The sequence below is a fragment of the Myxine glutinosa genome, chromosome 7, assembly GCF_964187855.1.
Source record: "Myxine glutinosa chromosome 7, kmMyxGlut1.1, whole genome shotgun sequence".
Taxonomy (NCBI): Eukaryota; Metazoa; Chordata; class Myxini; order Myxiniformes; family Myxinidae; genus Myxine; species Myxine glutinosa.
In genome coordinates, this window is record NC_136267.1 from 5,078,432 (window position 1) to 5,104,682 (window position 26,251).

Consider the following 26,251-nt stretch of genomic DNA (forward strand, 5'->3'; position numbering starts at 1 on the left):
CTCCATTTAGGAATCATAGTTTTATTTTGCAGTGTTTTATTTTGTTACCCGCATTTTCTTTAATAAAACCGGTATTTTTGTACAGTTTACTTTCACGTTGTTTGAGTTAATTTATCCAGGTGTGAAGACTGCAAGTGGGATCCGTGAAGGTAAGCGCTCTTCGGTCTCTTCTTCCCCGCACATATAACGAATACCGTCATATTGAATTGAACGCCTCGGAGTGTTAATCTCGTTTGGTCTTCCGTGTCACCCTGCGGTGTTCACCACACAGGGTAGGCACACGACAATACCGAGGATGGTGATGAGGTTACAAACCATACATACAGAGGATGGTGATGAGGTTACAAACCATACATACAGAGGATCCTGATGAGGTTACAAACCATACATACAGAGGATCCTGATGAGGTTACAAACCATACATACAGAGGATGGTGATGAGGTTACAAACCATACATACAGAGGATCCTGATGAGGTTACAAACCATACATGCAGAGGATCCTGATGAGGTTACAAACCATACATACAGAGGATGGTGATGAGGTTACAAACCATACATACAGAGGATCCTGATGAGGTTACAAACCATACATGCAGAGGATCCTGATGAGGTTACAAACCATACATACAGAGGATGGTGATGAGGTTACAAACCATACATACAGAGGATCCTGATGAGGTTACAAACCATACATACAGAGGATGGTGATGAGGTTACAAACCATACATACAGAGGATCCTGATGGTGAGGATGGTTACAAACCATACATGCAGATGATCCTGATGGTGAGGATGGTTACAAACCATACATACAGAGGATCCTGATGAGGTTACAAACCATACATGCAGAGGATCCTGATGGTGAGGATGGTTACAAACCATACATGCAGAGGATCCTGATGGTGAGGATGGTTACAAACCATACATACAGAGGATCCTGATGAGGTTACAAACCATACATACAGAGGATCCTGATGGTGAGGATGGTTACAAACCATACATGCAGAGGATCCTGATGGTGAGGATGGTTACAAACCATACATGCAGAGGATCCTGATGGTGAGGATGGTTACAAACCATACATACAGAGGATCCTGATGGTGAGGATGGTTACAAACCATACATGCAGAGGATCCTGATGGTGAGGATGGTTACAAACCATACATGCAGAGGATCCTGATGAGGTTACAAACCATACATGCAGAGGATCCTGATGAGGTTACAAACCATACATGCAGAGGATCCTGATGGTGAGGATGGTTACAAACCATACATGCAGAGGATCCTGATGGTGATGAGGTTACAAATGTTAAATAGAGCATGATGAAAAGTTGGTGAAACTTTACACAACCTTGTAAAATGGTTTAAACAAAACAAATACAATGTTGTTGATGTAAAGTACGGAAGTGAATCGCAGATTATAATTTTATTGGAAGTTAAAAGAATTATTCATTTGTTTATCATTCCTTTTAGCATTCTGTACCATTCCGTGTGCAAACGGTTCATAAAACAAATGGCCAGGAAATGAGTGGCTCTGTCAGAACAAACACAACGTAAATAAAATAAAAACAACTTTTTCAATATATAATAACAATAACAATAACAATAACAATAAACATAAATAAGGTTCTTTGACGAGGATAGAATGAATCAAGTGCACGAGTCATTTGAACTATAATATAAAATACATTTGTTCGTGTGGAGGATGTTACTAAATGTATAAAATACACATTATGTAACAAGTTTGCACCGTACGTGTCTGTACACTTACACTGGTGGGTGTGTGTTGTTGTGTGTGTTGTTGTGTGTGTGTGTGTGTGTGTGTGTGTGTGTGTGTGTGTGTGTGTGTGTGTGTGTCTGTACACTTACACTGGTGGGTGTGTGTTGTTGTGTGTGTGTGTGTGTGTGTGTCTGTACACTTACACTGGTGGTGTGTACACTTACACTCAGGTGTGTGTGTGTTGTGTGTGTGTGTGTGTGTGTGTGTGTGTGTCTGTACACTTACACTCTGGTGGGTGTGTGTTGTATGTGTGTGTGTGTGTGTGTGTGTGTGTGTGTGTGTGTACACTTACACTGGTGTGTGTGTGTTGTTGTGTGTGTGTGTACACTTACACTCAGGTGGATGTGTGTTGTGTGTGTGTGTGTGTGTGTGTGTGTGTGTCTGTACACTTACACACTGGTGGGTGTGTGTTGTTGTGTGTGTGTGTACACTTACACTCAGGTGGGTGTGTGTTGTGTGTGTGTGTGTCTGTACACTTACACTCTGGTGGGTGTATGTTGTGTGTGTGTGTGTGTGTGTGTGTGTGTCTGTACACTTACACTCTGGTGGGTGTGCGTTGTTGAGTGTGTGTCTGTACACTTACACTCTGGTGGGTGTGTGTTGTTGAGTGTGTCTGTACACTTACACTCTGGTGGGTGTGTGTTGTTGAGTGTGTGTCTGCAAACTTACACTCTGTGGTGTGTGTGTGTGTGGTTGAGTGTGTGTCTGTACACTTACACTCCATTGTATTTGTGGCTGAGAGAAGGCAGTGATAACATTACATGCACGTAGTTAAAAGCCCGACCACACCCCACACCGGATGTCCAATTACATTGGATGTAATAGCTTACAGAGTCCCCCCCTCCCCATTAAATTGGATGTATAGCTGATGGAGCCCCCCACCCCCCATTACATTGGATGTATGGCTAACGGAGCCCCCTCTCCCCATTACATTGGATGTATAGCTAACGGAGCGCCCTCTCCCCATTACATTGGATGTATAGCTAATGGAGCCCCCTCTCCCCATTACATTGGATGTATAGCTAACGGAGCCCCCTCTCCCCATTACATTGGATGTATAGCTAACGGAGCCCCCTCTCCCCATTACATTGGATGTATAGCTAACGGAGCCCCCTCTCCCCATTACATTAGATGTATAGCTAACGGAGCCCCCTCTCCCCATTACATTGGATGTATAGCTAACGGAGCCCCCTCTCCCCATTACATTGGATGTATAGCTAACGGAGCCCCCTCTCCCCATTACATTGGATGTATAGCTAACGGAGCCCCCTCTCCCCATTACATTGGATGTATAGCTAACGGAGCCCCCTCTCCCCATTACATTGGATGTATAGCTAACGGAGCCCCCTCTCCCCATTACATTGGATGTATAGCTAACGGAGCCCCCTCTCCCCATTACATTGGATGTATAGCTAACGGAGCCCCCTCTCCCCATTACATTGGATGTATAGCTAACGGAGTGCCCTCTCCCCATTACATTGGATGTGTAGCTAAAGGAGCCCCCCCCCTCCCCATTACATTGGATGTATAGCTAACGGAGCCCCCTCTCCCCATTACATTGGATGTATAGCTAAAGGAGCCCCCCCCCTCCCCATTACATTGGATGTACCGTAAAAACCAAACCTGCATGTGATCTGTGTGTTTACTCGTGATGTACCATGTGCACCATCATGACAGGTGCATTAAAACCCCCAGAATTTGCATCTCCCCGTTTTTTGTTTGTAACCCCCACCTCTTCTCCCCCCCTCCTCCTCCCAACCTCCACCGCCCCGCCAACTACAGATAATGTTAAATGCACAACTAAAATATCAGATGCCCTGTTTTACAAGAATGAAATCCTCCCCCTTTTTACCCCCCCCCCCCCCAATTCCCCAAGTATCCCAATGCCCCCTCATTCCCCAGTGTTATATGGATGAAATTGTTTAACCTTTGGTTTACAAACATGGTCCATGCATGATGAGAATGTACCATCAACAACAGTGATCATCCAAACATGGTGAACGCATCAATGATCCACCTCACGATTTCCAAAACCTGTCTAGTTAACTCGAGTTAAAATCGTTTAACAAATCATTGATCGAGTTAAACTCGATGATGGTAAAGCTGGGTTGGAGTCTCACTCGAGACCAAAGGTGCTCGTTTCCTCCACGGCGATGAGAACCTTTTCATACAGCATGGCGTATGATGGGTACGGAGGAAGGTCCATGCGGTTAAAGCAGGTGTGAGCTCTAGTGGTTGGGATGATCAGGTGAAGATAAACACAAAAATGGAACAAAATTAGGAACACTTGCAGGGTATCCACCCTCTGGGTGGGTCAGGTTTCACATTGCTTGCTGAAAAAATAGGTGCAATACCCCAGAGCGCTCACCTGGTAGAATGAAGCACTCTACTATACTGACTAAAGTTATTACTCCCGCCAGGGAGTAATGCATTCGATCGTGTCCGGCTGTGTGTGTGTGTGTGTGTATGTTCGTGTGTTCGTGTGTTTGTGAACAAGATATCTGGAAAAGTTCTGAACGGATTTGGATGAAAGTTGGTGGGATGGATTGCCCTTGGGATAAGGAAGAATTGATTAGTTTTTGGTGAAGCTCAGGATATTATTCCGGATCCAGGAATTTTTTGGGGAATTTTTTTTTCTGTTTTCCTTTAAAAAAACATTTTCTCTGCAATAATTGGACCGATTGAGAGCAAAATTTTACCATCGGAGGGACTCGGTCTGTAGAATATTTTATGGTAATTATGACGTCACAGGTCACGTGGTTCGGCCGCCATATTGTTTTGAGTGAAAAACACTAAAATCCAATTTTCTCCAAAACGCCTGAACAGATCGAGGCCAAACTTTGCAGGCAGAATCGCATACCCATGACGAACAAAAAAGTCAGCGAGCATGACGTCATGCATCACATGGTTTCAGAGTTATGACGTTTTTAAGCACAAACATTTAAAACCTAGCTCCTCCCTCATTTGTGATCCAAATCGAGGGGAAACTTCACAGATCTGTTCAGCATATCAGTCAACTAAAATGCCCTTTTGGAAATTGTGATAGGTCACGTGGTTTGGCAGACATCGTTAATTAAACGCAAATAATAAAAACATTTATATCTCTTGAACCACTTCAATGATCGACGTGAAACTTCATACTGTATTAGACGTCTTGAAGAGTAACAAGTGTGCAAAATTTGAAGATCATTGGATGTACGGTCTGGAAGCTAGAAGTTGTTATTGCGTGAAGAAGAAGTCTTCGACTGTGGACGATTAATTATTTATCACATGGGCAGACTTGCAGGCATCGTTTGACACAATCTCCCGGGTTAATTTGAACCTCAAATAAAATTATAATTCCAGATTTGTCAATGGCTGAGGTATATTAGCAAACGAATAAAACAGATTTGGCAAAATTCCAACTTTTAAAAAAAAGATCGCATATTCACCCAGGGTTGTGAGAGGCTGAAGAAGAACAAACCTCGCATGGGCTTCTCAGACCAAATAAATAATTCTGGTTCTGGCTCTGCGATCTTCAGGTTTATTACTCCCGCCAGGGAGTAATGCATTCGATCGTGTCCGTCCGTGTGTGTGTGTGTGTGTGTGTGTGTGTTCGTATGTTCATGTGTTCGTGTGTTTGTGAACAAGATATCTGGAAAAGTTCTGAACGGATTTGGATGAAAGTTGATGGGATGATTTGCCCTTGGGATAAGGAAGAATTGATTAGTTTTTGGTGAAGCGCAGGATATTCCCGATCCAGGAATTTTTTTGGGGAAAGATTTTTTTTCTGTTTTTTTTGCATTAAAGCTTTTATTCTTATTCTTAAATGATGTTTTTCTCCTCTAATTCCGAGATATATCAAAATAAATTCTCCGACAGTTAGGGCTTACTTTCCTTTTCATTTATTGTTTTGGGGAGCGGGGATGTTAAACAAAACGTATTATTCCAATTAAACCCACGGCGGGAGTATGCGCTCTACTGAGTGGCGTTCTAGTTTTAAACAGCATCATGGTATTTTTAAACAATTTCAATGGTTCCTAGGAGACAGGGCAGCCAAGTCCCCCCCCTCACACCCCTACCCAACCCTCCCCTCTCCAGCCTCCATATACCTCCTTAGACCCCGATCTTTTAAGGCCTTGAAACAAACATTGGTACATCACAGGTGATGAAAGTTGTGATCAAGTTTCAACAAAATTGTGTGTGTAGTTTTGGAGAAGAGTAATTTTAGGGGTGTCAACCCCCACGGATCCCCTTAAACCCTGGTTTTTTATGCCGTGAACAAACGTTGATGCATCATGGGTGATGAAAGTTGTGATCAAATTGCATCAAAATTGTGTGTGTAGTTTCAGAGAAAAGAGCAAATACCTACTTTAGGGGGTCAAACCTGGACCAACTTTGACCCCAATTTTTTTAATGCTGTGAACAAACTTGAGTTGCAGCATACCAAATATCATTTGTGCCAAGTTTGATCACAATACAATCAGTGGTTTCAGAGAAGAAGTTGCAAGTGTTTAAAGATGGACGAGGCACGACGAGCCACGACGAGCCATCGCATAAGCTCCCCGGAACTACGTTCCAGGTGAGCTAAAAAACGTATAGTCTGTGTTTTACAAGAGGTCTACACTCTACACTGTATATGTTCGAGTGGTGTGTGCTGAGAAAGTTTTAGATGGTTTAAAGGTCTAAAGGGTAGATACATTCCAATAGTAGTTAGGGTCTAAGGGGTTGAAAGAGTATAATCTCTCAGGCACATAAAAAGGGTCTAAAAAGGTCCAAGTGGTCAAGAGTCCAAGCTGTCTAACATGTCTGAAAGGTGTAAGGGGTGTAAATGGTGCTAAGGCCGAAGAAGTCTAATAGGAGTCAAGGGACTTAAGGGGTGTAAAGGTCTAAATGATTTGTGGGGTCTAATGGTTCTAGGTGTTCAAATGGTCTACAGGGTGAAGGGATCTAAAGGTGTCAAAAGTGTAGAAAGGGTTTTAAAGGTAAAATGGGTCTTAGAGGTGTATAGGTGTCTTAAGTGTTGTTAAAGGTCTTATGAGGTCTTGAGGATCTTGGGGTCTTAAGTGTGTTGGATGTCTTAAGGATCTAAAGAGTCTTGGGGGTCAAAAGGGTCTTAAAGTTGTTTTTGATCTTAGGGGTCGTGGGAGGTCTGAAGGATGTTTTTTTATCCATGGTCGAGGCTCATGGAAGACCAAGGACACAACATAACAAAGGGAACAGCAGGAGAAAGGGGAAACGCCAATATAAAGCCAGAAGGAGAAGGCAGACAGAGACAGACAAACAAGGAATGCAGGTAACGATGATGGTTAGGGAAGAACGCGAGGGGTGGACAACATGGATACATTAGCAAAATTTTGGGAAGGGTGCGGATGGTTTACCGGGTGTAGAAAATATCATGCCTTTGGATGGGGGATCACCTGAGATGGTGGAGAACAGCTGTCTTGAAGACCAGGAGAGAAGAAGAAGATTGAAGAGAGTGTGGAATGTGGTTCCACAGGTGGGAAAACAGAGGAATAAATAAGTGGAGGTGAGCATTGGTTCTGCATTTAGGTAGTTTAAATTGGAGGGGGTTGCTGGTGGACCACATGCATCCTGAAGATACTTTGGGTGGACAGAGCATTGAGAGGGCAGAGGGTGCAAGTCCAGAAGTGAGGCTGAAGAAGATTGAGAGACGAGCGACCTGTCGGCGACAGGGAAGTGATAGTCCCATAGACTCAGCTTCATCACGAGAGATTCCAATGATCTTGAAAGCCTTGGTTTCTACTGGCTCAAACTGAGCAAGATGTGAGGCAGGGGAGCCAGCCCAGCGGGGAGAGCAGTACTCCAAGCTGTGGATCAAAGCCTTGTAGGTGGATAGGAGCTCAGGTGTGCCAAGTAAGGACTTTGCACGATGGAGGATGCCTACCAAATCCAGAAAGGAAGTCTGGCTTTGGAGACCAACTTTGAAATGTGGCCTGCCCAAGGGAGATCATGGCTGAGAGTGGACGCAAGAGGTTAAGTGATGGGACCTCTTCGAGACCGTTATTGAGAAAGTTGATGGGAGGATTTGCGGAATGGTGCTTTCGGAGAGAGTGAGTGATTGGGGTTTCTCAGGATTGAAAGAGATTTTCCAAGTGCTTGCAATTTTTGTGATTCTGTCAACGTCAGAGGAGAGGGAAGAGGCTGCTGCCTGTCTATTAGAAGAACGACGGATGCCACAGCAGAGAGAGGAATCATCAACAAAAAGACAGAGGATTTTCCAGAGAGTCAGGGAGATCATTGATAAAGATTATGAATAGAATGGGGCTGAGAACACTGTCTTGCGGTACTCCAGTCTTGACAGGGAGAGGAGAAGAAAGGGTTCCGTTGAGAGCCACACGTTGGCTACGTGAGTGGAGGAAGTCAGCAATCCAACAGTGGAGTTAGCCTTGGATTCCATAAGCAGACAATTTAGAGAGCAAGGAGGTCATAATGGTCTTGGGATATAGGGGGTCTTCAGGGTTTTAAGGTTCTAAACGGTCTTAGGGTCTTGAAGGGTCTTCGAGGAGTCAAGGGGGTCTAAAGGCATAGAGTGGTCGGGAACTCGCATGCATGGACGGACCAGTGTTGTAGTCGAATCCACCTGCTCCGAGTCCAAGTTATCCAGATCCGAGTTCTTGGCATTCCGATTCCTTTGAATTCCGAGATTGAGTTCTGTGCTGAAAGCGTATTGCAGAGTAGGAAACAAAAGTGAATTTATTTGTGGTTATGTATTATATATATGAAGACAAAACAAGTACAGAAACATTCAAAGTACACTGCCCCCATGACAAATAAATAAATATCCTCCAGCGCAGCATTGCCGGGGCAACTTAGGCGCCCGGCGATACCGCCGTGCAGCTCATAGAGACTGGGAGGGAGAGGTGTACTATATTGATTGATTAATTGCATAATTAAATTCAATAAATAATGATCGTAAAATATTTTCTGAATCAATTGGCTAATATAATACCGAAACCACCAGTGCTTCATCCGAAGCTGTAACTTTTTGAGAATTAATTAAATAAGTCATTAATCGAAAAAAATAAAGAATTAATTGATTAATCAATAAATAATTAATCGATTAATTGATTAATCAATAAATCAAAAATATTCTTTTTAGCCACATCAATTGGTCGCTGTCGTGTCCAAATATTAGCTTCCTAGCTCAAAATGTGCCTGAGATATTGGCCAGATGAGAAAGAAAATAAATAAATGATTAATAAATAATGAAAATAAATAAATAGCGATCATAAAATAATTAATCAATTGGCTAATAGTATACCTAAACCAACACCGTTTCATCCGAATCTGTAACTAAATTTTTTAAAATTAATTAAGTCATTCAAATGAATAATTAAATAATTAATCGATTAATTGATTAATCAATAAATCAAAAATAGCCTTTACAGCCAAATCACTTGGTTACTGTCGTGTCCAAATATCCGCTTCCTAGCTCAAAAGGTGCCTGAGATATTGCCCAGATGAGAAAGGAAATAAATAAGTCCTTAATTAATCGATAATAATTAAAACATGAATCAAGTAATTGATTAATCAAAAAAACAAAAAATAACGTTTTTGCCAAAGCATTTGCTCACTATTGTGCCGAAATTTCAGCTTCCTAGCTCAAAGGATGGCTGAGATATCGCCTGGAAAAACAAGAAAACAAGAAAATGAAAAATCAGTCAGCGACCGAGGACTTGCCGGAATGTACTTTTTAAAATCGGCCATTTTGGATCAAGTTTTTCGGTTTTTCCAAGATGGCGGCTGAACCACATGACCAATGACGTCATCATTATTTGTTTTCTAAACTAATTTATTCCTAGATTATGCTCAAGCAATTTCATCTTGATCGGATGAAGTTTTGTACTTGTCAAATTATGACGTCATAATGGAGGCACCTATGACATCATCATTAACATATTTTATTCCCCATGGAGAGTTCTTTACAATGAGCCATGTCTCAATTCTTTCTGTTCAGCACTTTCGAAGATATAGAGGTGCAAAGATTTTTGGTTTTTCCAAGATGGCGGCCGAACCACGTGACCGATGACATCATCATTATTTCTTTTTTCTCCACCAGTTTATGCCGACATGGCGCTCAAGAAATTGCATCTTGATTGGATGAAGTTTTATACTTGTCGAATTATGACGTCATAATGGAGGCCTTGGGTCTGGAGAGTTAAAAATTGGGCACAGTCTATTCCAGGGCAACTAGATTATGCTCAAGAAATTTCATCTTGATCGGATGAAGTTTTGTACTTGTCGAATTATGACGTCATAATAGAGGCACCTATGACATCATTAACATATGTTATTCCCAATGGAGAGTTCTTTACAATGAGCCACGTCTCAATTTTTTTCTATTCAGCACTTTCGGAGATATAGAGGTGCAAAGTTTTTCGGTTTTTCCAAGATGGCGGCCGAACCACGTGACCGATGGTCATCATGATTTTTTTTTCTCCACCAGTTTATTTATTCCGACATGGCACTCAAGAAATTGCATCTTGATTGGATGAAGTTTTGTACTTGTTGAATTATCGAATTATGACGTCATAATGGAGGCCTTGGGCCGAGAGAGTTAAAAATTGAGCACAGTCTATTCCAGGGCAAGGCAAATATGTGTAAAGTATGGCGATTCTATGTGCAACGGTGTAGACGTAGTACTGCGCACAAACAGACAAGCAGACAGACAAACAGACTAGAAATCGGTCAGGGGGGGGGGGGGGGGGGAGGGGGGGTGAACTTGCCTGTCTATTCAGCACTAGTCCAAGAGGACTTGCCGGAATGCATTTTTTTATCGGCCATTTTGGACAAATATGGTGGCCGAACCACATGACCGATATCATTATTTGTTTTCTAAACTAATTTATTCCTTGATGATGCTAAAGAAATTTCATCTTGATCGGATGAAGTTTTGTACTTGTCGAATTATGACGTCATAATGGAAGCACCTATGCCATCATCATTAACATATTTTATTCCCCATGGAGAGTTCTTTACAATGAGCCATGTCTCAATTTTTTTCTGTTCAGCACTTTCGGAGATATAGAGGTGCAAAGTTTTTCGTTTTTCCAAGATGGCGGCCGAACCACGTGACCGATGACGTCATCAATTGGGCACAGTCTATTCCAGGGCAATACAAATATGTGTGTAAAGTTTGCCGATTCTACATGCAACGGTGTAGACGTAGTACTGCGAACAAACAGACAGACAAACAGACAAACCAACCGATCAACATATTTGCCGGAATCTTTTCCGGCAAGTAACAAACCAACCAACCAACCAACATACTTGCCGGAATCTTTTCCGGCAAGTAACAAACAACTGGAGTGAAAACTGAGTACTCCCTTTAAGCGCATGTCATTGCCGGGTTCCATTCGGTGCTCGGCAATGACACCATGCAGCGCCTGGAAATGTCATAGGAAAGGAGTGGTGTACAACATGAAAACGGACTAACTGTTTAACTTGTTACTTGCAACACCAATTCCATATTTATGGCCATACTAGTTGAAAGCATCCGGCGTTGCCCGGGTTATTTTTGAATGAATCTATAATTTAGATTTTACTCGCGGCCATAGAAGATTGACTACGATAATTCAGCTCAGCTTTTAATTGCGAAATGGGCCCAGCCCGGCCGATGCGGCCTCACCACCTAGCCTATAACCTTCCCTGGGCCCGTCCCGACATTTTTGGTTCTTTTTGAATGAATTTACTACTATAATTCATCTTTTACTCACGGCCGTAGACGATTGACTACTATAATTCAGCTCAGCTTTTAATTGTGAAATGGGCCCAACTTGGCCGACGCGGCCTTGATCGGCCTCGCCACCTAGCGTATAACCTTCCCGGGCCCGTCCCGACATTTTTGGTTCTTTTTGAATGAATTTACAACTATAGTTCTACAGTTTATATAAATCGTCGAGATTTGAGACGTCGAAAGAGTTTACTACTATAATTTAAACAGGAAATGAGAGCAGTCTCCCTTGACATATCACGTGCCTTCGATACGGTCTGGCACCCCGCTCTGCTCACCAAACTCTCCTCTTTTGGTATCCATGGAAATCTCCATGCATGGCTGGCGGACTTCCTCTCTAGTCGTATTCAACGTGTGGCCCTGAATGGGTTTCTCTCATCTCCTCTTCCTGTTCAGGCTGGAGTTCCACAAGGCAGTGTTCTGGGCCCTGTGCTTTTTCTGGTCTTCATCAATGATCTCTCTGACTCTCTTGAAAATCCTCTGTATCTCTTTGCTGATGACTCTACTCTCTGTCGCTCCATTCTTCATCCCTCAGATCGGCAGTCTGCAGCCTCCTCACTCTCTGCAGACTTGGACAAAATCACAGACTGGGCAAACAAGTGGAACATGTCTTTCGATCCTGACAAATCTCACACTCTTACGATGTCTCTCCGAAAAGACCGACTGGACAACCCTCCCATCCACTTTCTGAATAATCCTCTCCAAGAAGTTCTCTCACTCAAGCTTTTGGGTCTCACTATCTGCCATGATCTTTCCTGGGAAAACCACATTTCAAATCTGGCCTCCAAAGCCAGTCGCCGACTGGGCATCCTCCGTCGTGCGAAGTCCTTCCTTGGCACACCTGAGCTCCTCACCACATACAAGGCTTTCATCCGCAGCTCAATGGAATACTGCTCTCCCCTCTGGGCTGGTGCTCCTGCCTCACACCTAGCTCGTCTTCACGCTGTTGAAACCAAAGCATTCAGAATCATTGGAATCTGCCGCGATGAAGCTAACTCCAAGGGCCTCTCACTCACTCACCGCAGGCAGGTTGGTGGTCTTTCCGTCTTCTACCGACTCCTCTCTGGCCCTGCCCCCCCAGCTCTCTCTGGGCTCTGTCCCGCAAATATTCCTACAGGTCGCACAAGATCTGCCTGCAACCCTCTTATGGTCAAACTGCCAAAATCAAGACTCTCTGCTCACCTTCACTCCTTCATTCCTCTTTTCACCCACCTCTGGAACAAACTCCCTCACTCTCTTCAATCCCACACCACCCTCCAGGTCTTTAAAACAGCTGTTCACCACCATCTCTTATCTTCCCCCATCCAAAACCTTGATCTTTTCTACCCCCGCTAATTTCACCCCAATTCCATTTTTTTGAAATACCAACTTCTGTCCTGGAAGTCCTTGGTGTCCTTGTGTTTTATACTTCTCCCTCCCCCCCCCCCCCCTTCCCACGCCTCCTCCCCCCAAGCCCTCTCCCTTCCACACATCTCCCTGCTCTCAAATGTTGTGTTTGTGTGCTTCCCCTTCTCTCCCCATCTCGTCTTCCGCTCCCTCTTTTTATATATTTTGTTTGTCTGGTCGATTTGTTTGTGAAGTAAATGTTAGCTCTTTGACGAGCCTCGATTCAGTATACAAAAAAAAAAAAAAAAAAAAAAAATTCAGCTTTTACTCACGGCCGTAGACGATTGACTACTATAATTCAGCTCAGCTTTTAATTGTGAAATGGGCCCAGCTCGGCCGAGGTGGGTCTCGACCGGCCTCGCCACCTAGCTTATAACCTTCCCGGGGCCTGTCCCGACATTTTTGGTTCTTTTTGAATGAATTTACTACCATAATTCAGCTTTTACTCGTGGCCGTAGAAGATTGACTACTATAATTCAGCTCAGCTTTTAATTGCGAAATGGGCCCGGCCCGGCCGAAGCGGCCTCAACCGGCCTCACCACCTAGCCCAAAACCTTCCCGGGGCCTGTCCCGACATTTTTTGTATTAGAGGTTTCCTCCTATCTTTCACCGTTCAGGAGATTAGCTTGCGCAGACAAACAAACAAAAACTTTCTTTTATAATATAGACAGATTATATTATGGCATATTTCCATTTGATGGCCCTCTTGCTGTAGATTGCTCATTCCTTTCAGACTACAAGGTTTCTGATAGCATACGAATCAGGTCCAGAAAATATGGTAGTAAAAATTTGCATTTTATTTATCAACTGTCAAAGTCCAAAACAGCATCGCACAAACATAGCTCAAATTATATGGTTGCTTTCCCACTTATTTTCCTTGCTTTTCCCCTTACTGAATATGGGCTGCTGTGGTTCCTTTGCCCCTTATTATATAAAATCAATGAATACTTTAATACGGGTCTCTTAATTGTGTTAAAATTGCAGAAGGCTGTTATTTAAAGAAAGCATAATTTTGGTAAATGTTTTACGTTTTAAAATTGATTTTACTTTTCAAGAAGGTATTTCATGGACTCTGAAGGGTCTATCCAAGTGAAATTCAACATATGAACTGACTTGCATGTCCTCGTGACGATGTGTACAAGAAAAGTACGTGGGGTGAGAGAGTTAGCCGTAGTTGATGTTGCGTAGGATTTTTGTTGTTGTGCCGAGGACAACAACAGTCCACCTCTAGTTACTAACAACTCGTATGACAAATTTGGTGGACACAGAGATATCCACTAATTTCTTACGATTTTCCAACCCCGTACCCTAATATGTGCACTCATTCAGACAAAATTAAATATGTCTGTACAAATGTCCCAGCTACTGTATTCCATTTATTTTATGTCGTACAAGATCATGCAGCCACTCGTTCTTCCCGGAAATACTCCCTCGACACCGTAGTCTCATTAAAAAGAGGATTCCAAGTAAAAACAAAAAAAAACTTCACATAATCTATAAGAGAGAGAGAGAGAGAGAGAGAGAGAGAGAGAGAGAGAGAGAGAGAGAGAGAGAGAGAGAGAGAGAGAGAGAGAGAGTGTGTGTGTGTGTGTGTGTGTGTGTGTGTGTGTGTCAGTCAGTGCATCTCCTCCATAACTCCAAAACCATGAAACATAGCGGCCAGAAACTGTGTATGCATACAAAGGAAACTCCAAGTGAGTGCCTGAATGAAAACTGGGTGTTTGGGTGAATTTAAACACCACTTTTGAAGATAATTGCCAGGCTTATTAAGATAAAACCAAAAGCAGGCTTACCCTTGATCAGCCCGCGATCACCTCGCAGGGGTCTCAACCCACCATTTTGTTTCGGCCTAATAAAAAATGCCTTGCCTTGGAACCATGATGACCTCTCACGGACTAATTAAAGTATATCATCAAAATCTGTCTTCAGATTTGAGGATCGGAACTGGTGGACTAAATAAGTGTTGAAATCTGGAGTGAAATCTGAAAAATTTAAGAAATTACCGATTCTTATAACTACAGTAAATGTATGTCTTATAACTAAGGTTTAAGCAAGGCTTCCTGCTTTATGCTCCCTGCTTCTCCATATTTACACAAGAAAATGCGAAATTGCCAAAGCATTTAAACTTAAGTTTTTCTACTGTTTTTCCCAAAGTGTAACATCATTGAGTGATGAAAATAATTAAGCAAATAAAGTCTCCCGTGGCGTGAGCGGTTCGGTTCTCCGTGGGGACATCCCTGGAGTTAGGAAGGAAAAATAGATTAGAGGGTTAGAATGAGCAAAGCAACGCGATAAGTGAACTACGAGTTCAAGAGAGAATTGAAAAATGTTTTCAGTGGCTACAAAGCAATGGCCGAGAGGTACACACTTCCAAGCTTTCTACCCTGGGTTTGAATTGTTTCAGCTTTTTGCGTGATCTGCTTTCATTTAGGATGTTATTTCATTTCATTAGGACCTTACATGTAAAAGTGAATTAGATGTTTGTTTGTTTGTGATGCTACTTCTCTGGACTCTCAAGGTTAATCGCAACAAAACTTTATAGGATCACATTTTTACCATGATACAACTTACTAGGGATTCAAACAGTAATTTCTGACAATTCACTACTTAAAAACACATGAGCCACCACCTGTTGCGGGGAAGGGGTGGGAGACCGGAGGGAGGGGGTGGGAGACCGGAGGGAGGGAGTGGGGGTGGGGTAGGAGTTGGGAGGTGTCCGAGTCCGGACTGGAGTCCTACATCACTGGGACGGACGCTCGACTCCTTTTATATATAGAAGCCGGCATGATCGACTCGCACAGAGCGTGTGAACTAGCAACGCCGTAGGGTAACCAGCTCAACCCTCCGATAAATACACGACTTGTATTGGTTACAAGATGGTAAATAACAGGACAGCCGGCTTAATATCTTACAAAACCCGTGCTCATTTATGCTGCACTAGCTTACAACACGGTGAAGAGCTGAAGAACAGTCTGACCTCGTGAGGGTTCGAAGGTCGAGTGTGTCACTCCACCGGTACAACTGGTGGAGAAGCGCATTGTAGGAGTACGTACAAATCATGACACACAGCGACGACAACAACACGCTCAAACGAGCTAGGGTAAAGGGCCTGGTGCTGGGACAGTGGTTCGGTTTTGTCGCTTTTTCCCGATTAAATGGAATGCACGACTCAGAGTAATCTGCACGATTTAAAGGACTGTGGGTAATATCTCAACTCTAACATGTTTTAATGGTCTCGATGATGCCACGGCCACGACCAGTTGGAGCGACCACGTTACCAGAACTCGAAGCAGGGGCCTGTGCTCGGTGCAGTGATGTGGCTTCGCCGTCATCGTGCTGGCTGAGCGTACAAATGTAAAGGTAATTACAAAGGAATTGGCAGGAAAATCGAAATCCTGTACAAATGGCCATTCCTGTGTAATTACTGTGATTACACTTTCCCTAATATACCAACTAAACATCCATCCAGCGCCCGATGAACATTTTCTGTTCTTAAAACCTTTTTGCAGTTACAAACCATACTTTGAACCTCGTCCTGCCGTGAGGTGTTGATTGGTTCGAAACGTTCGCTTTCATTCTTCCTGAAACGTAAACACGAAGTACGACTATATGAGACCGGAGCTGTAACCGCCGTGCCAGTCCCACGAGGCTGGTAAATCCGATTACGCGCTCACGATGAAGCTGCACATCCCATGATGGGAGGACGTTTAATGGGGTTTGTGAATCACCGAGGCTTTACCAACACCAGCACAAAAAAACCCCAAACAAGAAAATGAGAAGGTTCTGCAAGCGTGAACGAGCTGTGTGACACCAGGGTGAAATCACCTTTAACATCCTGTTTACACACGTCAACAAGACAGATGGTGTGTGTCTGTGTGTGTGTGTGTCGTATGTGTGTGTGTGTTGTCTGTGTGTGTGTGTGTGTCGTCTGTGTGTGTGTGTCGTCTCTGTGTGTGTGTTGTCTCTGTGTGTGTGTGTTGTCTGTGTGTGTGTTGTCTGTGTGTGTGTTGTCTCTGTGTGTGTGTCGTCTGTGTGTGTGTGTGTGTGTCGTCTCTGTGTGTGTGTAGTATGTGTGTGTGTGTGTGTGTGTGTGTGTGTGTGTGTGTGTGTGTGTGTGTGTGTGTAGTATGTGTGCATGTGTGTGTTGTCTCTCTCTCTGTGTGTGTGTGTGTGGTGTGTGTGTGTGTGTGTGTGTGTGTGTGTGTGTGTGTGTGTCGTCTGTGTGTGTCTGTTGTCTGTGTGTGTTGTCTGTGTATGTGTGTCGTCTGTGTGTGTGTGTTATCTTGTGTGTGTCGTCTGTGTGTGTGTGTTTTCTGTGTGTGTGTGTGTTTTCTGTGTGTGTGTGTGTTTTCTGTGTGTGTGTGTGTGTGTGTGTTTTCTGTGTGTGTGTGTGTGTTTTCTGTGTGTGTGTGTGTGTGTGTGTGTGTGTGTGTGTGTGTGTCGTCTCTGTGTGTGTGTGTATGTGTGTGTGTCGTATGTGTGTTTGTGTGTGTGTGTGTATCGTCTGTGTGTGTTGTCCGTGTGTGTGGTGTCTGTGTGTGTCGTCTCTGTGTGTGTCGTCTGTGTGTGTGTCGTCTCTGTGTGTGTTGTATGTGTGTGTGTGTGTTGTATGTGTGTGTGTTGTATGTTTGTGTTGTCTCTCTCTGTGTGTGTGTGGTGTGTGTGTGTCTGTTGTGTGTGTGTTGTCTGTGCATGTGTGTTGTCTGTGTGTGTGTGTGTGTGTGTTGTCTCTGTGTGTGTGTGTGGTCGGTGTGTGTGTGTCGTCTGTGTGTGTGTGTCTGTGTTATCTGTGTGTGTGTCGTCTCTGTGTGTGTGTGTGTTTTCTGTGTGTGTTGTCCATGTGTGTGTGTGTGTCGTCTCTCTCTCTGTGTGTGTATGTGTGTGTGTGTGTAGTATGTGTGTGTGTGTAGTATGTGTGTTTGTGTGTGTGTGTGTGTGCGTGTCGTCTGTGTGTGTTGTCTCTCTCTGTGTGTTGTCCGTGTGTGTCTGTGTGTTGTCTGTCTGTGTGTCATCTGTGTGTGTGTTGTTTGTGTGTGTCTGTGTGTGTGTTGTCTGTGTGTGTGTTGTCTGTGTGTGTGTTGTCCATGTGTGTGTGTCATCTCTGTGTGTGTTGTCTGTGTGTGTGTTATTTGTGTGTGTGTTATCTGTGTGTGTGTTATCTGTGTGTGTGAGTTGTCTGTGTGTGTGAGTTGTCTGTGTGTGTGAGTTGTCTGTGTGTGAGTTGTCTGTGTGTGTGTGTTGTCTGTGTGTATGTGGGTCCTTTGTGTATGTGTTGTTTGTGTGTGTGTTATCTTAGTGTGTATTTTCTCTCTGTGTGTGTTATCTACAGTCACGTGAAAAAGTAAGTACACCCCATGTAAAGTTTTGACTTTTTCAACATATTTCAACACAGCGATTTGATCTTCATTTCAACAATATTGATAGATAAAGGTGATATAATATAACAAATATCATGAAACATTTACATTTTGTAGTCCATTGAATAATTTAAATAAACATAAATGCAAATTTCACATGTGGAAAAAGTAAGCACACCCCCACATGTATCACTACTTCAAATACCTAAAATTAGAATCAGGTGCACCAGCTCAGGTGCAAATGATTAGAACATCGTTAGAGAGGATCTTGGAGGAACCTGTCTTATTTAAACCTCAGACATTTAGTTTGGTTTGCTCTTTGTTGTTGAAGTGTGCGGCATCACCATGCCTAGATCAAAAGAGCTCTCTGGGGCCTCTCAGAAAGAAGGTTATAGATGCCGACGAGTCTGGGAAGGGATTTAAAAAGATCTCCAAACAATTTGAAATCAATCATTCAACTGTCCGGAAGATCATCTACAAGTGGAGAAGATTCCAAACAACTGCCAACCTGTTCAGGCCAGGCCGCCCCAGCAAGTTCAGCAAGAGAGCAGACCGCAAGATGCTGAAAGAAGTCTCCAAGAACCCCAGAATGTCATCACAGGACCTACAGGTAGCTCTTGCCACTGTTGATGTCAAAGTGCACGAGTCTACCATTAGAAAGAGGCTGCACAAATTTGATCTACATGGGAGGTGTGCCAGGAGGAAACCTTTGCTGTCCAGAAAGAACATCAGGGCAAGACTAAAGTTTGCCAATGAACACCGAGGCAAAGACCAGCACTTCTGGAATAATGTGCTTTGGACAGATGAGTCAAAGGTAGAGCTATTTGGCCACGGTACCAGAAGACATGTTTGGCGAAAACCAAAGACAGCATTTGACCACAACAACCTGATACCAACTGTGAAGCATGGTGGTGGAAATATTATGGTTTGGGGCAGCTTTGCTGCATCAGGGCCTGGGCTGCTCACCATCACAAAATCCACGATGAATTCTTCATTGTACCAGAGGGTGCTTGAGGACAATGTGAGGCCATCTGTCGGAAAGTTGAAGCTCAACCAAAGTTGGACCTTGCAACATGACAATGACCCTAAACATACCAGTAAATTCACCAAGGAATGGCTGAAAAGAAAGAAATGGAGGGTTCTGGAATGGCCAAGTCAAAGCCCGGATCTAAATCCCATCGAGATGTTGTGGGGGGATTTGAAACGAGCTGTACATGCAAGAAACCCCTCAAACATCGCACAGCTGAAAGAATTCTGCATGGAGGAGTGGGCAAAAATTTCTCCCAGTCGATGTCAGAGACTGGTAGACAGTTATAAGAATCGCCTACTTGAGCTTGGTTTCTGCCAAAGGGGACAATACCACCTATTAGAGCCAAGGGTGTACTTACTTTTTCCACATGCGAAATTTGCATTTATGTTTATTTAAATTATACAATGGACTACAAAATGTAAATGTTTCATGATATTTGTTATATTATATCACCTTTACCTCTCAATATTGTTGAAATGAAGATCAAATAGCTGTATGTTGAAATATGTTGAAAAAGGCAAAACTTTACATGTGGTGTACTTACTTTTTCACGTGACTGTATGTGTGTGTGTTGTCTGGGTGTATGTGTGTGTATGTGTGCGTGTGTGTGTGTGTGTGTGCGCGCGCTGTGTATGGTTCTGGCACACATGCATCCATCTCACAGTTTGATTGACAGCCACCTAAGCCCTTATCCACCAAAGCATTCATCTAAGACCTTACCTGGGTAAGGAAGTAATGCGACCCCACTTCTCAATGCAGAACTTGCGTGGCCCGTTACTTCCCCGCAGTGCTGCAAAGCCTTCATAAGGAATGCTCGAAGTCCCGGTAACAAACTGAGGACAAAACACAATGGGGAAAGTCACAGAAAGGATAGGGGAGAAAGGTTTTGTAACAAGGCCAAGTTATCATCAATCAAAAACACAATTTTAAAGTCTTACCTTATTCTTATTGGATTTATCTCAAAGTTAACAAGTTATCGATGAATGCACTAACACCGACCTCATGGTACCATGTGGTGAAGGACAATGGCCCATCATGGTAAATTTAGTATACAGTATATATTACGGATGGGATGGCAGTTTCAAAATCCCTCGATAAAACACTGTGTGGTCCACAATGCGATACCCCCACTGATGGTGCCATGGCACTTCAAAGCTCTTGTGGGATTTGTATGTGCTGGTGTAGTTGGCATCAGCAGAACACAATTGCTAAATGTGTTAAGACCGCTCCACTACCTTGAGCGAGTGGAGGATGGAATGAAATGGGATTAAGCCTTTGTGGTTGCGCTATAATCCTGGTTAGATGACAAGTTTTTGTCTTAAGTTGCACCAGTTTGTATAAAAACATCTGCATCTTTTATAACCCTATTTGTGAACGTCTGTTTGTTGGTTGTGCCTTATGGACACCCTAAGGAAGTGACTTAGAGAGGAAAAAGGGGCAACTCTTCATGACAAAAAACATGGGCGCATCAGATTTAGACTAGGGGCGTGCCCAAGGGGCGTGGTAGCAGGGCACGCCCAAGGGGCGTGGCAGCAGGGCGTGCCCAAGGGGTGTGGCAGCAGGGCGTGCCCAAGGGCTGTGGCAGCAGGGCGTGCCCAGGGGTGTGGCAGCAGGGCGTGCCCGAGGGGCGTGGCAGCAGGGCGTGCCCAAGGAGTGTGGCAGCAGGGCGTGCCCAAGGGACGTGGCAGCAGGGTGTGCCCAAGGGGCATGGCAGCAGGACGTGCCCAAGGGGTGTGGCAGCAGGGCGTGCCCAAGGGGTGTGGCAGCAGGGCGTGCCCAAGGGGTGTGGCAGCAGGGCGTGCCCAAGGGGTGTGGCAGTAGGGCGTGCCTGAGGGGTGTGGCAGCAGGGCGTGCCCGAGGGGCGTGGCAGCAGGGCGTGCCCGAGGGGCATGGCAGCAGGGCGTGCCCAAGGAGTGTGGCAGCAGGGCGTGCCCAAGGGACGTGGCAGCAGGGTGTGCCCAAGGGGCATGGCAGCAGGGCGTGCCCAAGGGGCATGGCAGCAGGGCGTGCCCAAGGGGTGTGGCAGCAGGGCGTGCCCAAGGGGTGTGGCAGCAGGGCGTGCCCGAGGGGTGTGGCAGCAGGGCGTGCCCGAGGGGCGTGGCAGCAGGGCGTGCCCTAGGGACGTGGCAGCAGGGTGTGCCCAAGGGGCATGGCAGCAGGGCGTGCCCAAGGGGCATGGCAGCAGGGCGTGCCCAAGGGGTGTGGCAGCAGGGCATGCCCAAGGGGTGTGGCAGCAGGGCGTGCCCAAGGGGTGTGGCAGCAGGGCGTGCCCAAGGGGCGTGGCAGCAGGGCGTACCCAAGGAGTGTGGCAGCAGGGCGTGCCCAAGGGACGTGGCAGCAGGGTGTGCCCAAGGGGCATGGCAGCAGGGCGTGCCCAAGGGGTGTGGCAGCAGGGCGTGCCCAAGGGGTGTGGCAGCAGGGCGTGCCCAAGGGGTGTGGCAGCAGGGCGTGCCCAAGGGGTGTGGCAGCAGGGCGTGCCCAAGGGGTGTGGCAGCAGGGCGTGCCCAATGGGTGTGGCAGCAGGGCGTGCCCAAGGGGTGTGGCAGCAGGGCGTGCCCAAGGGGTGTGGCAGCAGGGCGTGCCCAAGGGGCGTGGCAGCAGGGCGTGCCCGAGGGGCGTGGCAGCAGGGTGTGCCCAAGGAGTGTGGCAGCAGGGAGTGCCCAAGGGACGTGGCAGCAGGGCGTGCCCAAGGGACGTGGCAGCAGGGTGTGCCCAAGGGACGTGGCAGCAGGGTGTGCCCAAGGGGCGTGGCAGCAGGGCGTGCCCAAAGGGTGCGGCTTCCTCTGACTATAAAAAGCCCACTAAACTAAACTGCCTGACTGACGATTTATTTTCCGGGCAACGCCGGGTAACTCTGCTAGTGTGAGATAAAGTAACAGAAAAAACAAGAAACTCAACATGTGTGCTCATCCAGTATACAGGGCTTACAGAAGGTCAATACTCCCTTTCAAAGTTTTCACCTTTTGTTACCTTATAACCTGGAATTAAATTGCATTGAATCACTTTTTCCTCCTTTATTTACACATCACAACCCACAACTTACAAGTGAAAAACAAATTCTACAAATTTCAGAAAATTAATTAAAAACACAAAACTGGATTATCTTCGTTGGATAAGTGTCCACCCCCGAGTTAATACTTGGTGGAAGCACCTTTGACAGCAATTACACCTGTGAGTCTGTTGGGATCGGTCTCTACCAACTTTGCACACCTTGATTGGGCAATATTTGCCCATTGTTCTGTACAAAACTGTTCAAGCTCAGTCAAATTGCATGGGGAGCATTGATGGACAGCAATCTTCAAGTCATGCCACTGATTTTCTATTGGATTTCAGTCGGGGCTCTGACTGGGCCACTCCAGGACATTAATATTTTTGTTCCTCAGCCACTTGAGTGTAGCATTGGCTGTGTGCTTCATGTCGTCATGCTGAAAGGTGAATTTCCATCCCAATTTCATCTTTCTTGCAGTGGGCAGCAGGTTTTCCCTCTAGGATTTTTCTGTATTTTACTCCATCCATTTTCTCTTCTATCCTGACAAGTGCCCCAGTCCCTGCTGATGAGAAACATCCCCATAACATGATGCTGCCACTACCATGCTTCACAGTAGGAATGTTGTTATTTGGGTGATATGCTGTGTTTAGAGTGACACAATTGAATCAATTCTAACTTATCACAAACACAACCTGTCCACTGCTAGGGCAGGGTACACGGGATAAACAAGCTGCAGGGGCTTTCAGGAAAAAAAACAAAAAACATGAAATTTGAAGGAGTTGGGTTTGGAGTGGATTAACAGGGGCAGAAAAAATCAAGGTTTTGGATGGGGAAAGATAAGAGATGGTGGTGAACAGCTGTTTTTGAAGACCTGGACGGAGGAGTGGGATTGAAGAGAGTGAGGGAATTTGTTCCAGAGGCAGGAGAAAAGAGGAATGAAAGAGTGAAGGTGAACAGAGAGTCTAGATTTTGGTAGTTTCACCAGAAGAGGGCTGCAGGCAGATCTTGTGCGACCTGTAGGAATATTAGGGGGACAGAGCACAGAGAGAGCTGGGGGAGCTAGGTCGGAGATGAGTTGGTAGAAGACAGTAAGACCACGAAGCTGAGCGAAGATCTACTGTAATCTATATACCCCGCAAGGGTTGTGTTACTAACATGACCCTTCCTGCCGCTAACATGGCGTTTTTCGTAGCTGACTTTTGAAACCCCCCAATTAAGGTTTTGTTTTGAAAACCACCAAATAAACCTACTTTTCATGCTGTTTAACATGAAACTGAAAGGGAAGAAGACCGAGGTGTGCTCATTTACCAAGCAGCTAGCTTGTGCTTGCCAAGCCAGCCGTTCCTTAACGGTTTTGAATGGAGTGCTTTCTCGAATGCTTAAACCACTTGGCGATCTCTCCACAAGAAACTTGGTAAATTAACACACACCCAATGTTTTTGAGACCCAATCATAGATCTACTGTAATCTATATACCCCAAAGAGGAATGACCCTTCCTGCCCCTCCTGGAGTCTGTGGGTGTACTAGTAAATTAAAATGTCGGTCGGTGGAGTCAGCTGTCGTACACAGTCATACGTCGTAATGACATCATAGACGTAATGACATAGCGTGACGGCCAGACACAAAACTTCCGATACTTTAATATATAGAAGATATATTTTAACCTCCCGCAACTTTGCAGTCACTACAAAGGGATTAGTGTTACTGTAATATTATCGTTACGTTATCATTATTCTGAAAATGATATTACTAAAAAACCCGAGGCTAATTCCTTACTTCCATAGTTATTAGTACCGTACACCACTTATCATTGATTCATGAACCATACACCGCTTCAATCTAGAAACTTTGCATTCACGACATTGGAATTAAAATGTTATGGTTATAGCTACTATATTATTATTATTATTATTCTTGTTATTATTATTATTATTATTATTATTACGAAAATGATACTGAAATTATACTGCTGTATTAAGAAACCTGGGCTTAATTTGTCTGAAGCGGTCCGAAGGTGAGCCATGAAGGCATGAAGCCTAAGGCCTATAAGTACTGTGTCGTAAGAAGAGACGTAACGCCGATGCTTTCGATATTTGATGATCATTTTAACAATCGGTTTGTTTGTGTTTCACACTGAATGAAAAACGTGAAGGTAGAGCATGGTGATTGTGATATATGACAGGTTCGACGATATGTTCAGCCTGAACGGCACAGGAATCAAAATGAAGCAGTGTGGAGTCAGCCGTTTTACGCCGTAATGACATCAGACGTAATCACATCACCATGTCATGTGACCAGCTCCTCAGCTGATTGATATACATTTGAGGGGACATACATACATACACACACATACATACATACATACATACATATTACATACATACATACGGACAGACAAACACTGTTATAGATGACTTTGCCCAATGGGCTACCCCGTAAAAAATAATAATTTAAAAAACCTTGTGTTAGAGTGAAATGATAAAAAGGCAAACTAACAGTGGGACACTGAGGCAACCATTGAAATGGAATGAAAGGGGAAGAAAGAGTGGAGGTTTGGTGGAGGGTGGGGGGTGGGGGGGGACACACAAGTGAGAGGGTTAGATTAATATAGGATTGATGAGGTAGACAAGATCTTGTGTAGAGAATATGGGGGAAGGTGTGGAGAGGGGGGGGGGGGGGGGGAGGGGGGGAGTTGAGATATTAGATGTTGTGCACTGTTTGCTCTGAGGCCTGGAGAGCAGAATGGAATTGAACAGCCTCAGCAGGGAGTAGGTAGTTTAATATAATAGAAGCATTACGCCTAGGTCCCCTGTCGGTGAAGTGATGCGAGTTGACAAAGTGGAAGACGCAAGGCGGCCATCTTGGATTTTGACGTGGCGACCCAATTTTCAATAGCGTTCTCCCTTATGCGTAGATACACGCACACACCAGATTAGAAGTTAGTAGTTCGTTTATTTTTACCTTCGCAAAAGCGGAAGGTTATGTTTTGATCGCTGTGTATTTATTTGTATGTCTGTGTGTGTGTGTGTGTGTATGTTATTCGCATAACTCAAAAAGTATTCAACCGAATTGCATGAAATTTGGTGGGATGATTGGTTATTATACGGGACACATTTGATTAGATTTTGGGAGCAATCGGGTCAAAGGTCAAGGTCAAGGTCACGAAAAGGTCAAAATCGTATTTTTACCATAGCGCGGTCAATTTTTATCCAATTGGCATGCAACTAATGCCAAAATGTTCAGAATTCAATGCCCGATCTTGTGATATACGACATGACCCAGTGAAGACATTACCCTTGTTAGCGGTTGGGGGTCAAAGGTCAGGGGGGTCACGACCTTGCAAAATGTGCGTTTTTTGTCATAACTCGGTCAATTCTTATCCGATTTGCATGAAATCAGCACCAAACTGTTCACTGTTCTGTTCCCTACACTCCCATGCCAAGTACAGAACAGTAGCTGCGGCGAAGGTATGCGCTCTACCGAGTGCCCGTTCTAGTTCAAGATATTTCGCTCAAGTTTCAGACATATATATGGTGGCGGCCATCTTGGATTTTGACGTGGCGACCCAATTTTCAATAGCGTTCTCCCTTATGCGTAGACACACCCACACACCAGACTAGAAGTTAGTAGTTCGTTTATTTTTCAAGATATTTCGCTCACAAGTTTCAGACATATATATGGTGGCGGCCATCTTGGATTTTGACGTGGCGACCCAATTTTCAATAGCGTTCTTCCTTATGCCTAGATACACCCACACGCCAGATTAGAAGTTGGTACTTCGCTTATTTTTCAAGATATTCCTCTCACAAGGTTCAGACATACATGGCGTCAGACATACATGGCGGCGGCCATCTTGGATTTTGACGTGGGTTGCACCCACACACCAAATTCGAATGCTGTCCTTCGCTTACGCACGCACGGACGGACGGACGGACACACGGACGGTGGGGAAAACCATAGTCCCCCTTTCG

General features: G+C 44.7%; 1 protein-coding gene across 4 annotated transcripts in view; it reads right to left on the reverse strand.

Annotated features, from left to right (window-relative positions):
• Positions 1 to 3,649: 3,649 nt before the first annotated feature.
• Positions 3,650 to 26,251, reverse strand: part of LOC137412114 (E3 ubiquitin-protein ligase HECW2) — a 318,934-nt gene continuing 296,332 nt past the window's right edge. For all 4 annotated transcript variants that reach the window (XM_078781247.1, XM_078781243.1, XM_078781246.1 and 1 more), the window contains 2 exons: positions 20,011 to 20,123; positions 3,650 to 4,009 (listed from right to left, as the gene is read on the reverse strand). In XM_078781247.1, coding sequence (XP_078637373.1) covers positions 3,898 to 4,009; positions 20,011 to 20,123 — 225 coding nt within the window. In that variant the 3' untranslated portion in view covers positions 3,650 to 3,897. The remainder of the gene's footprint in view (positions 4,010 to 20,010; positions 20,124 to 26,251) is intronic.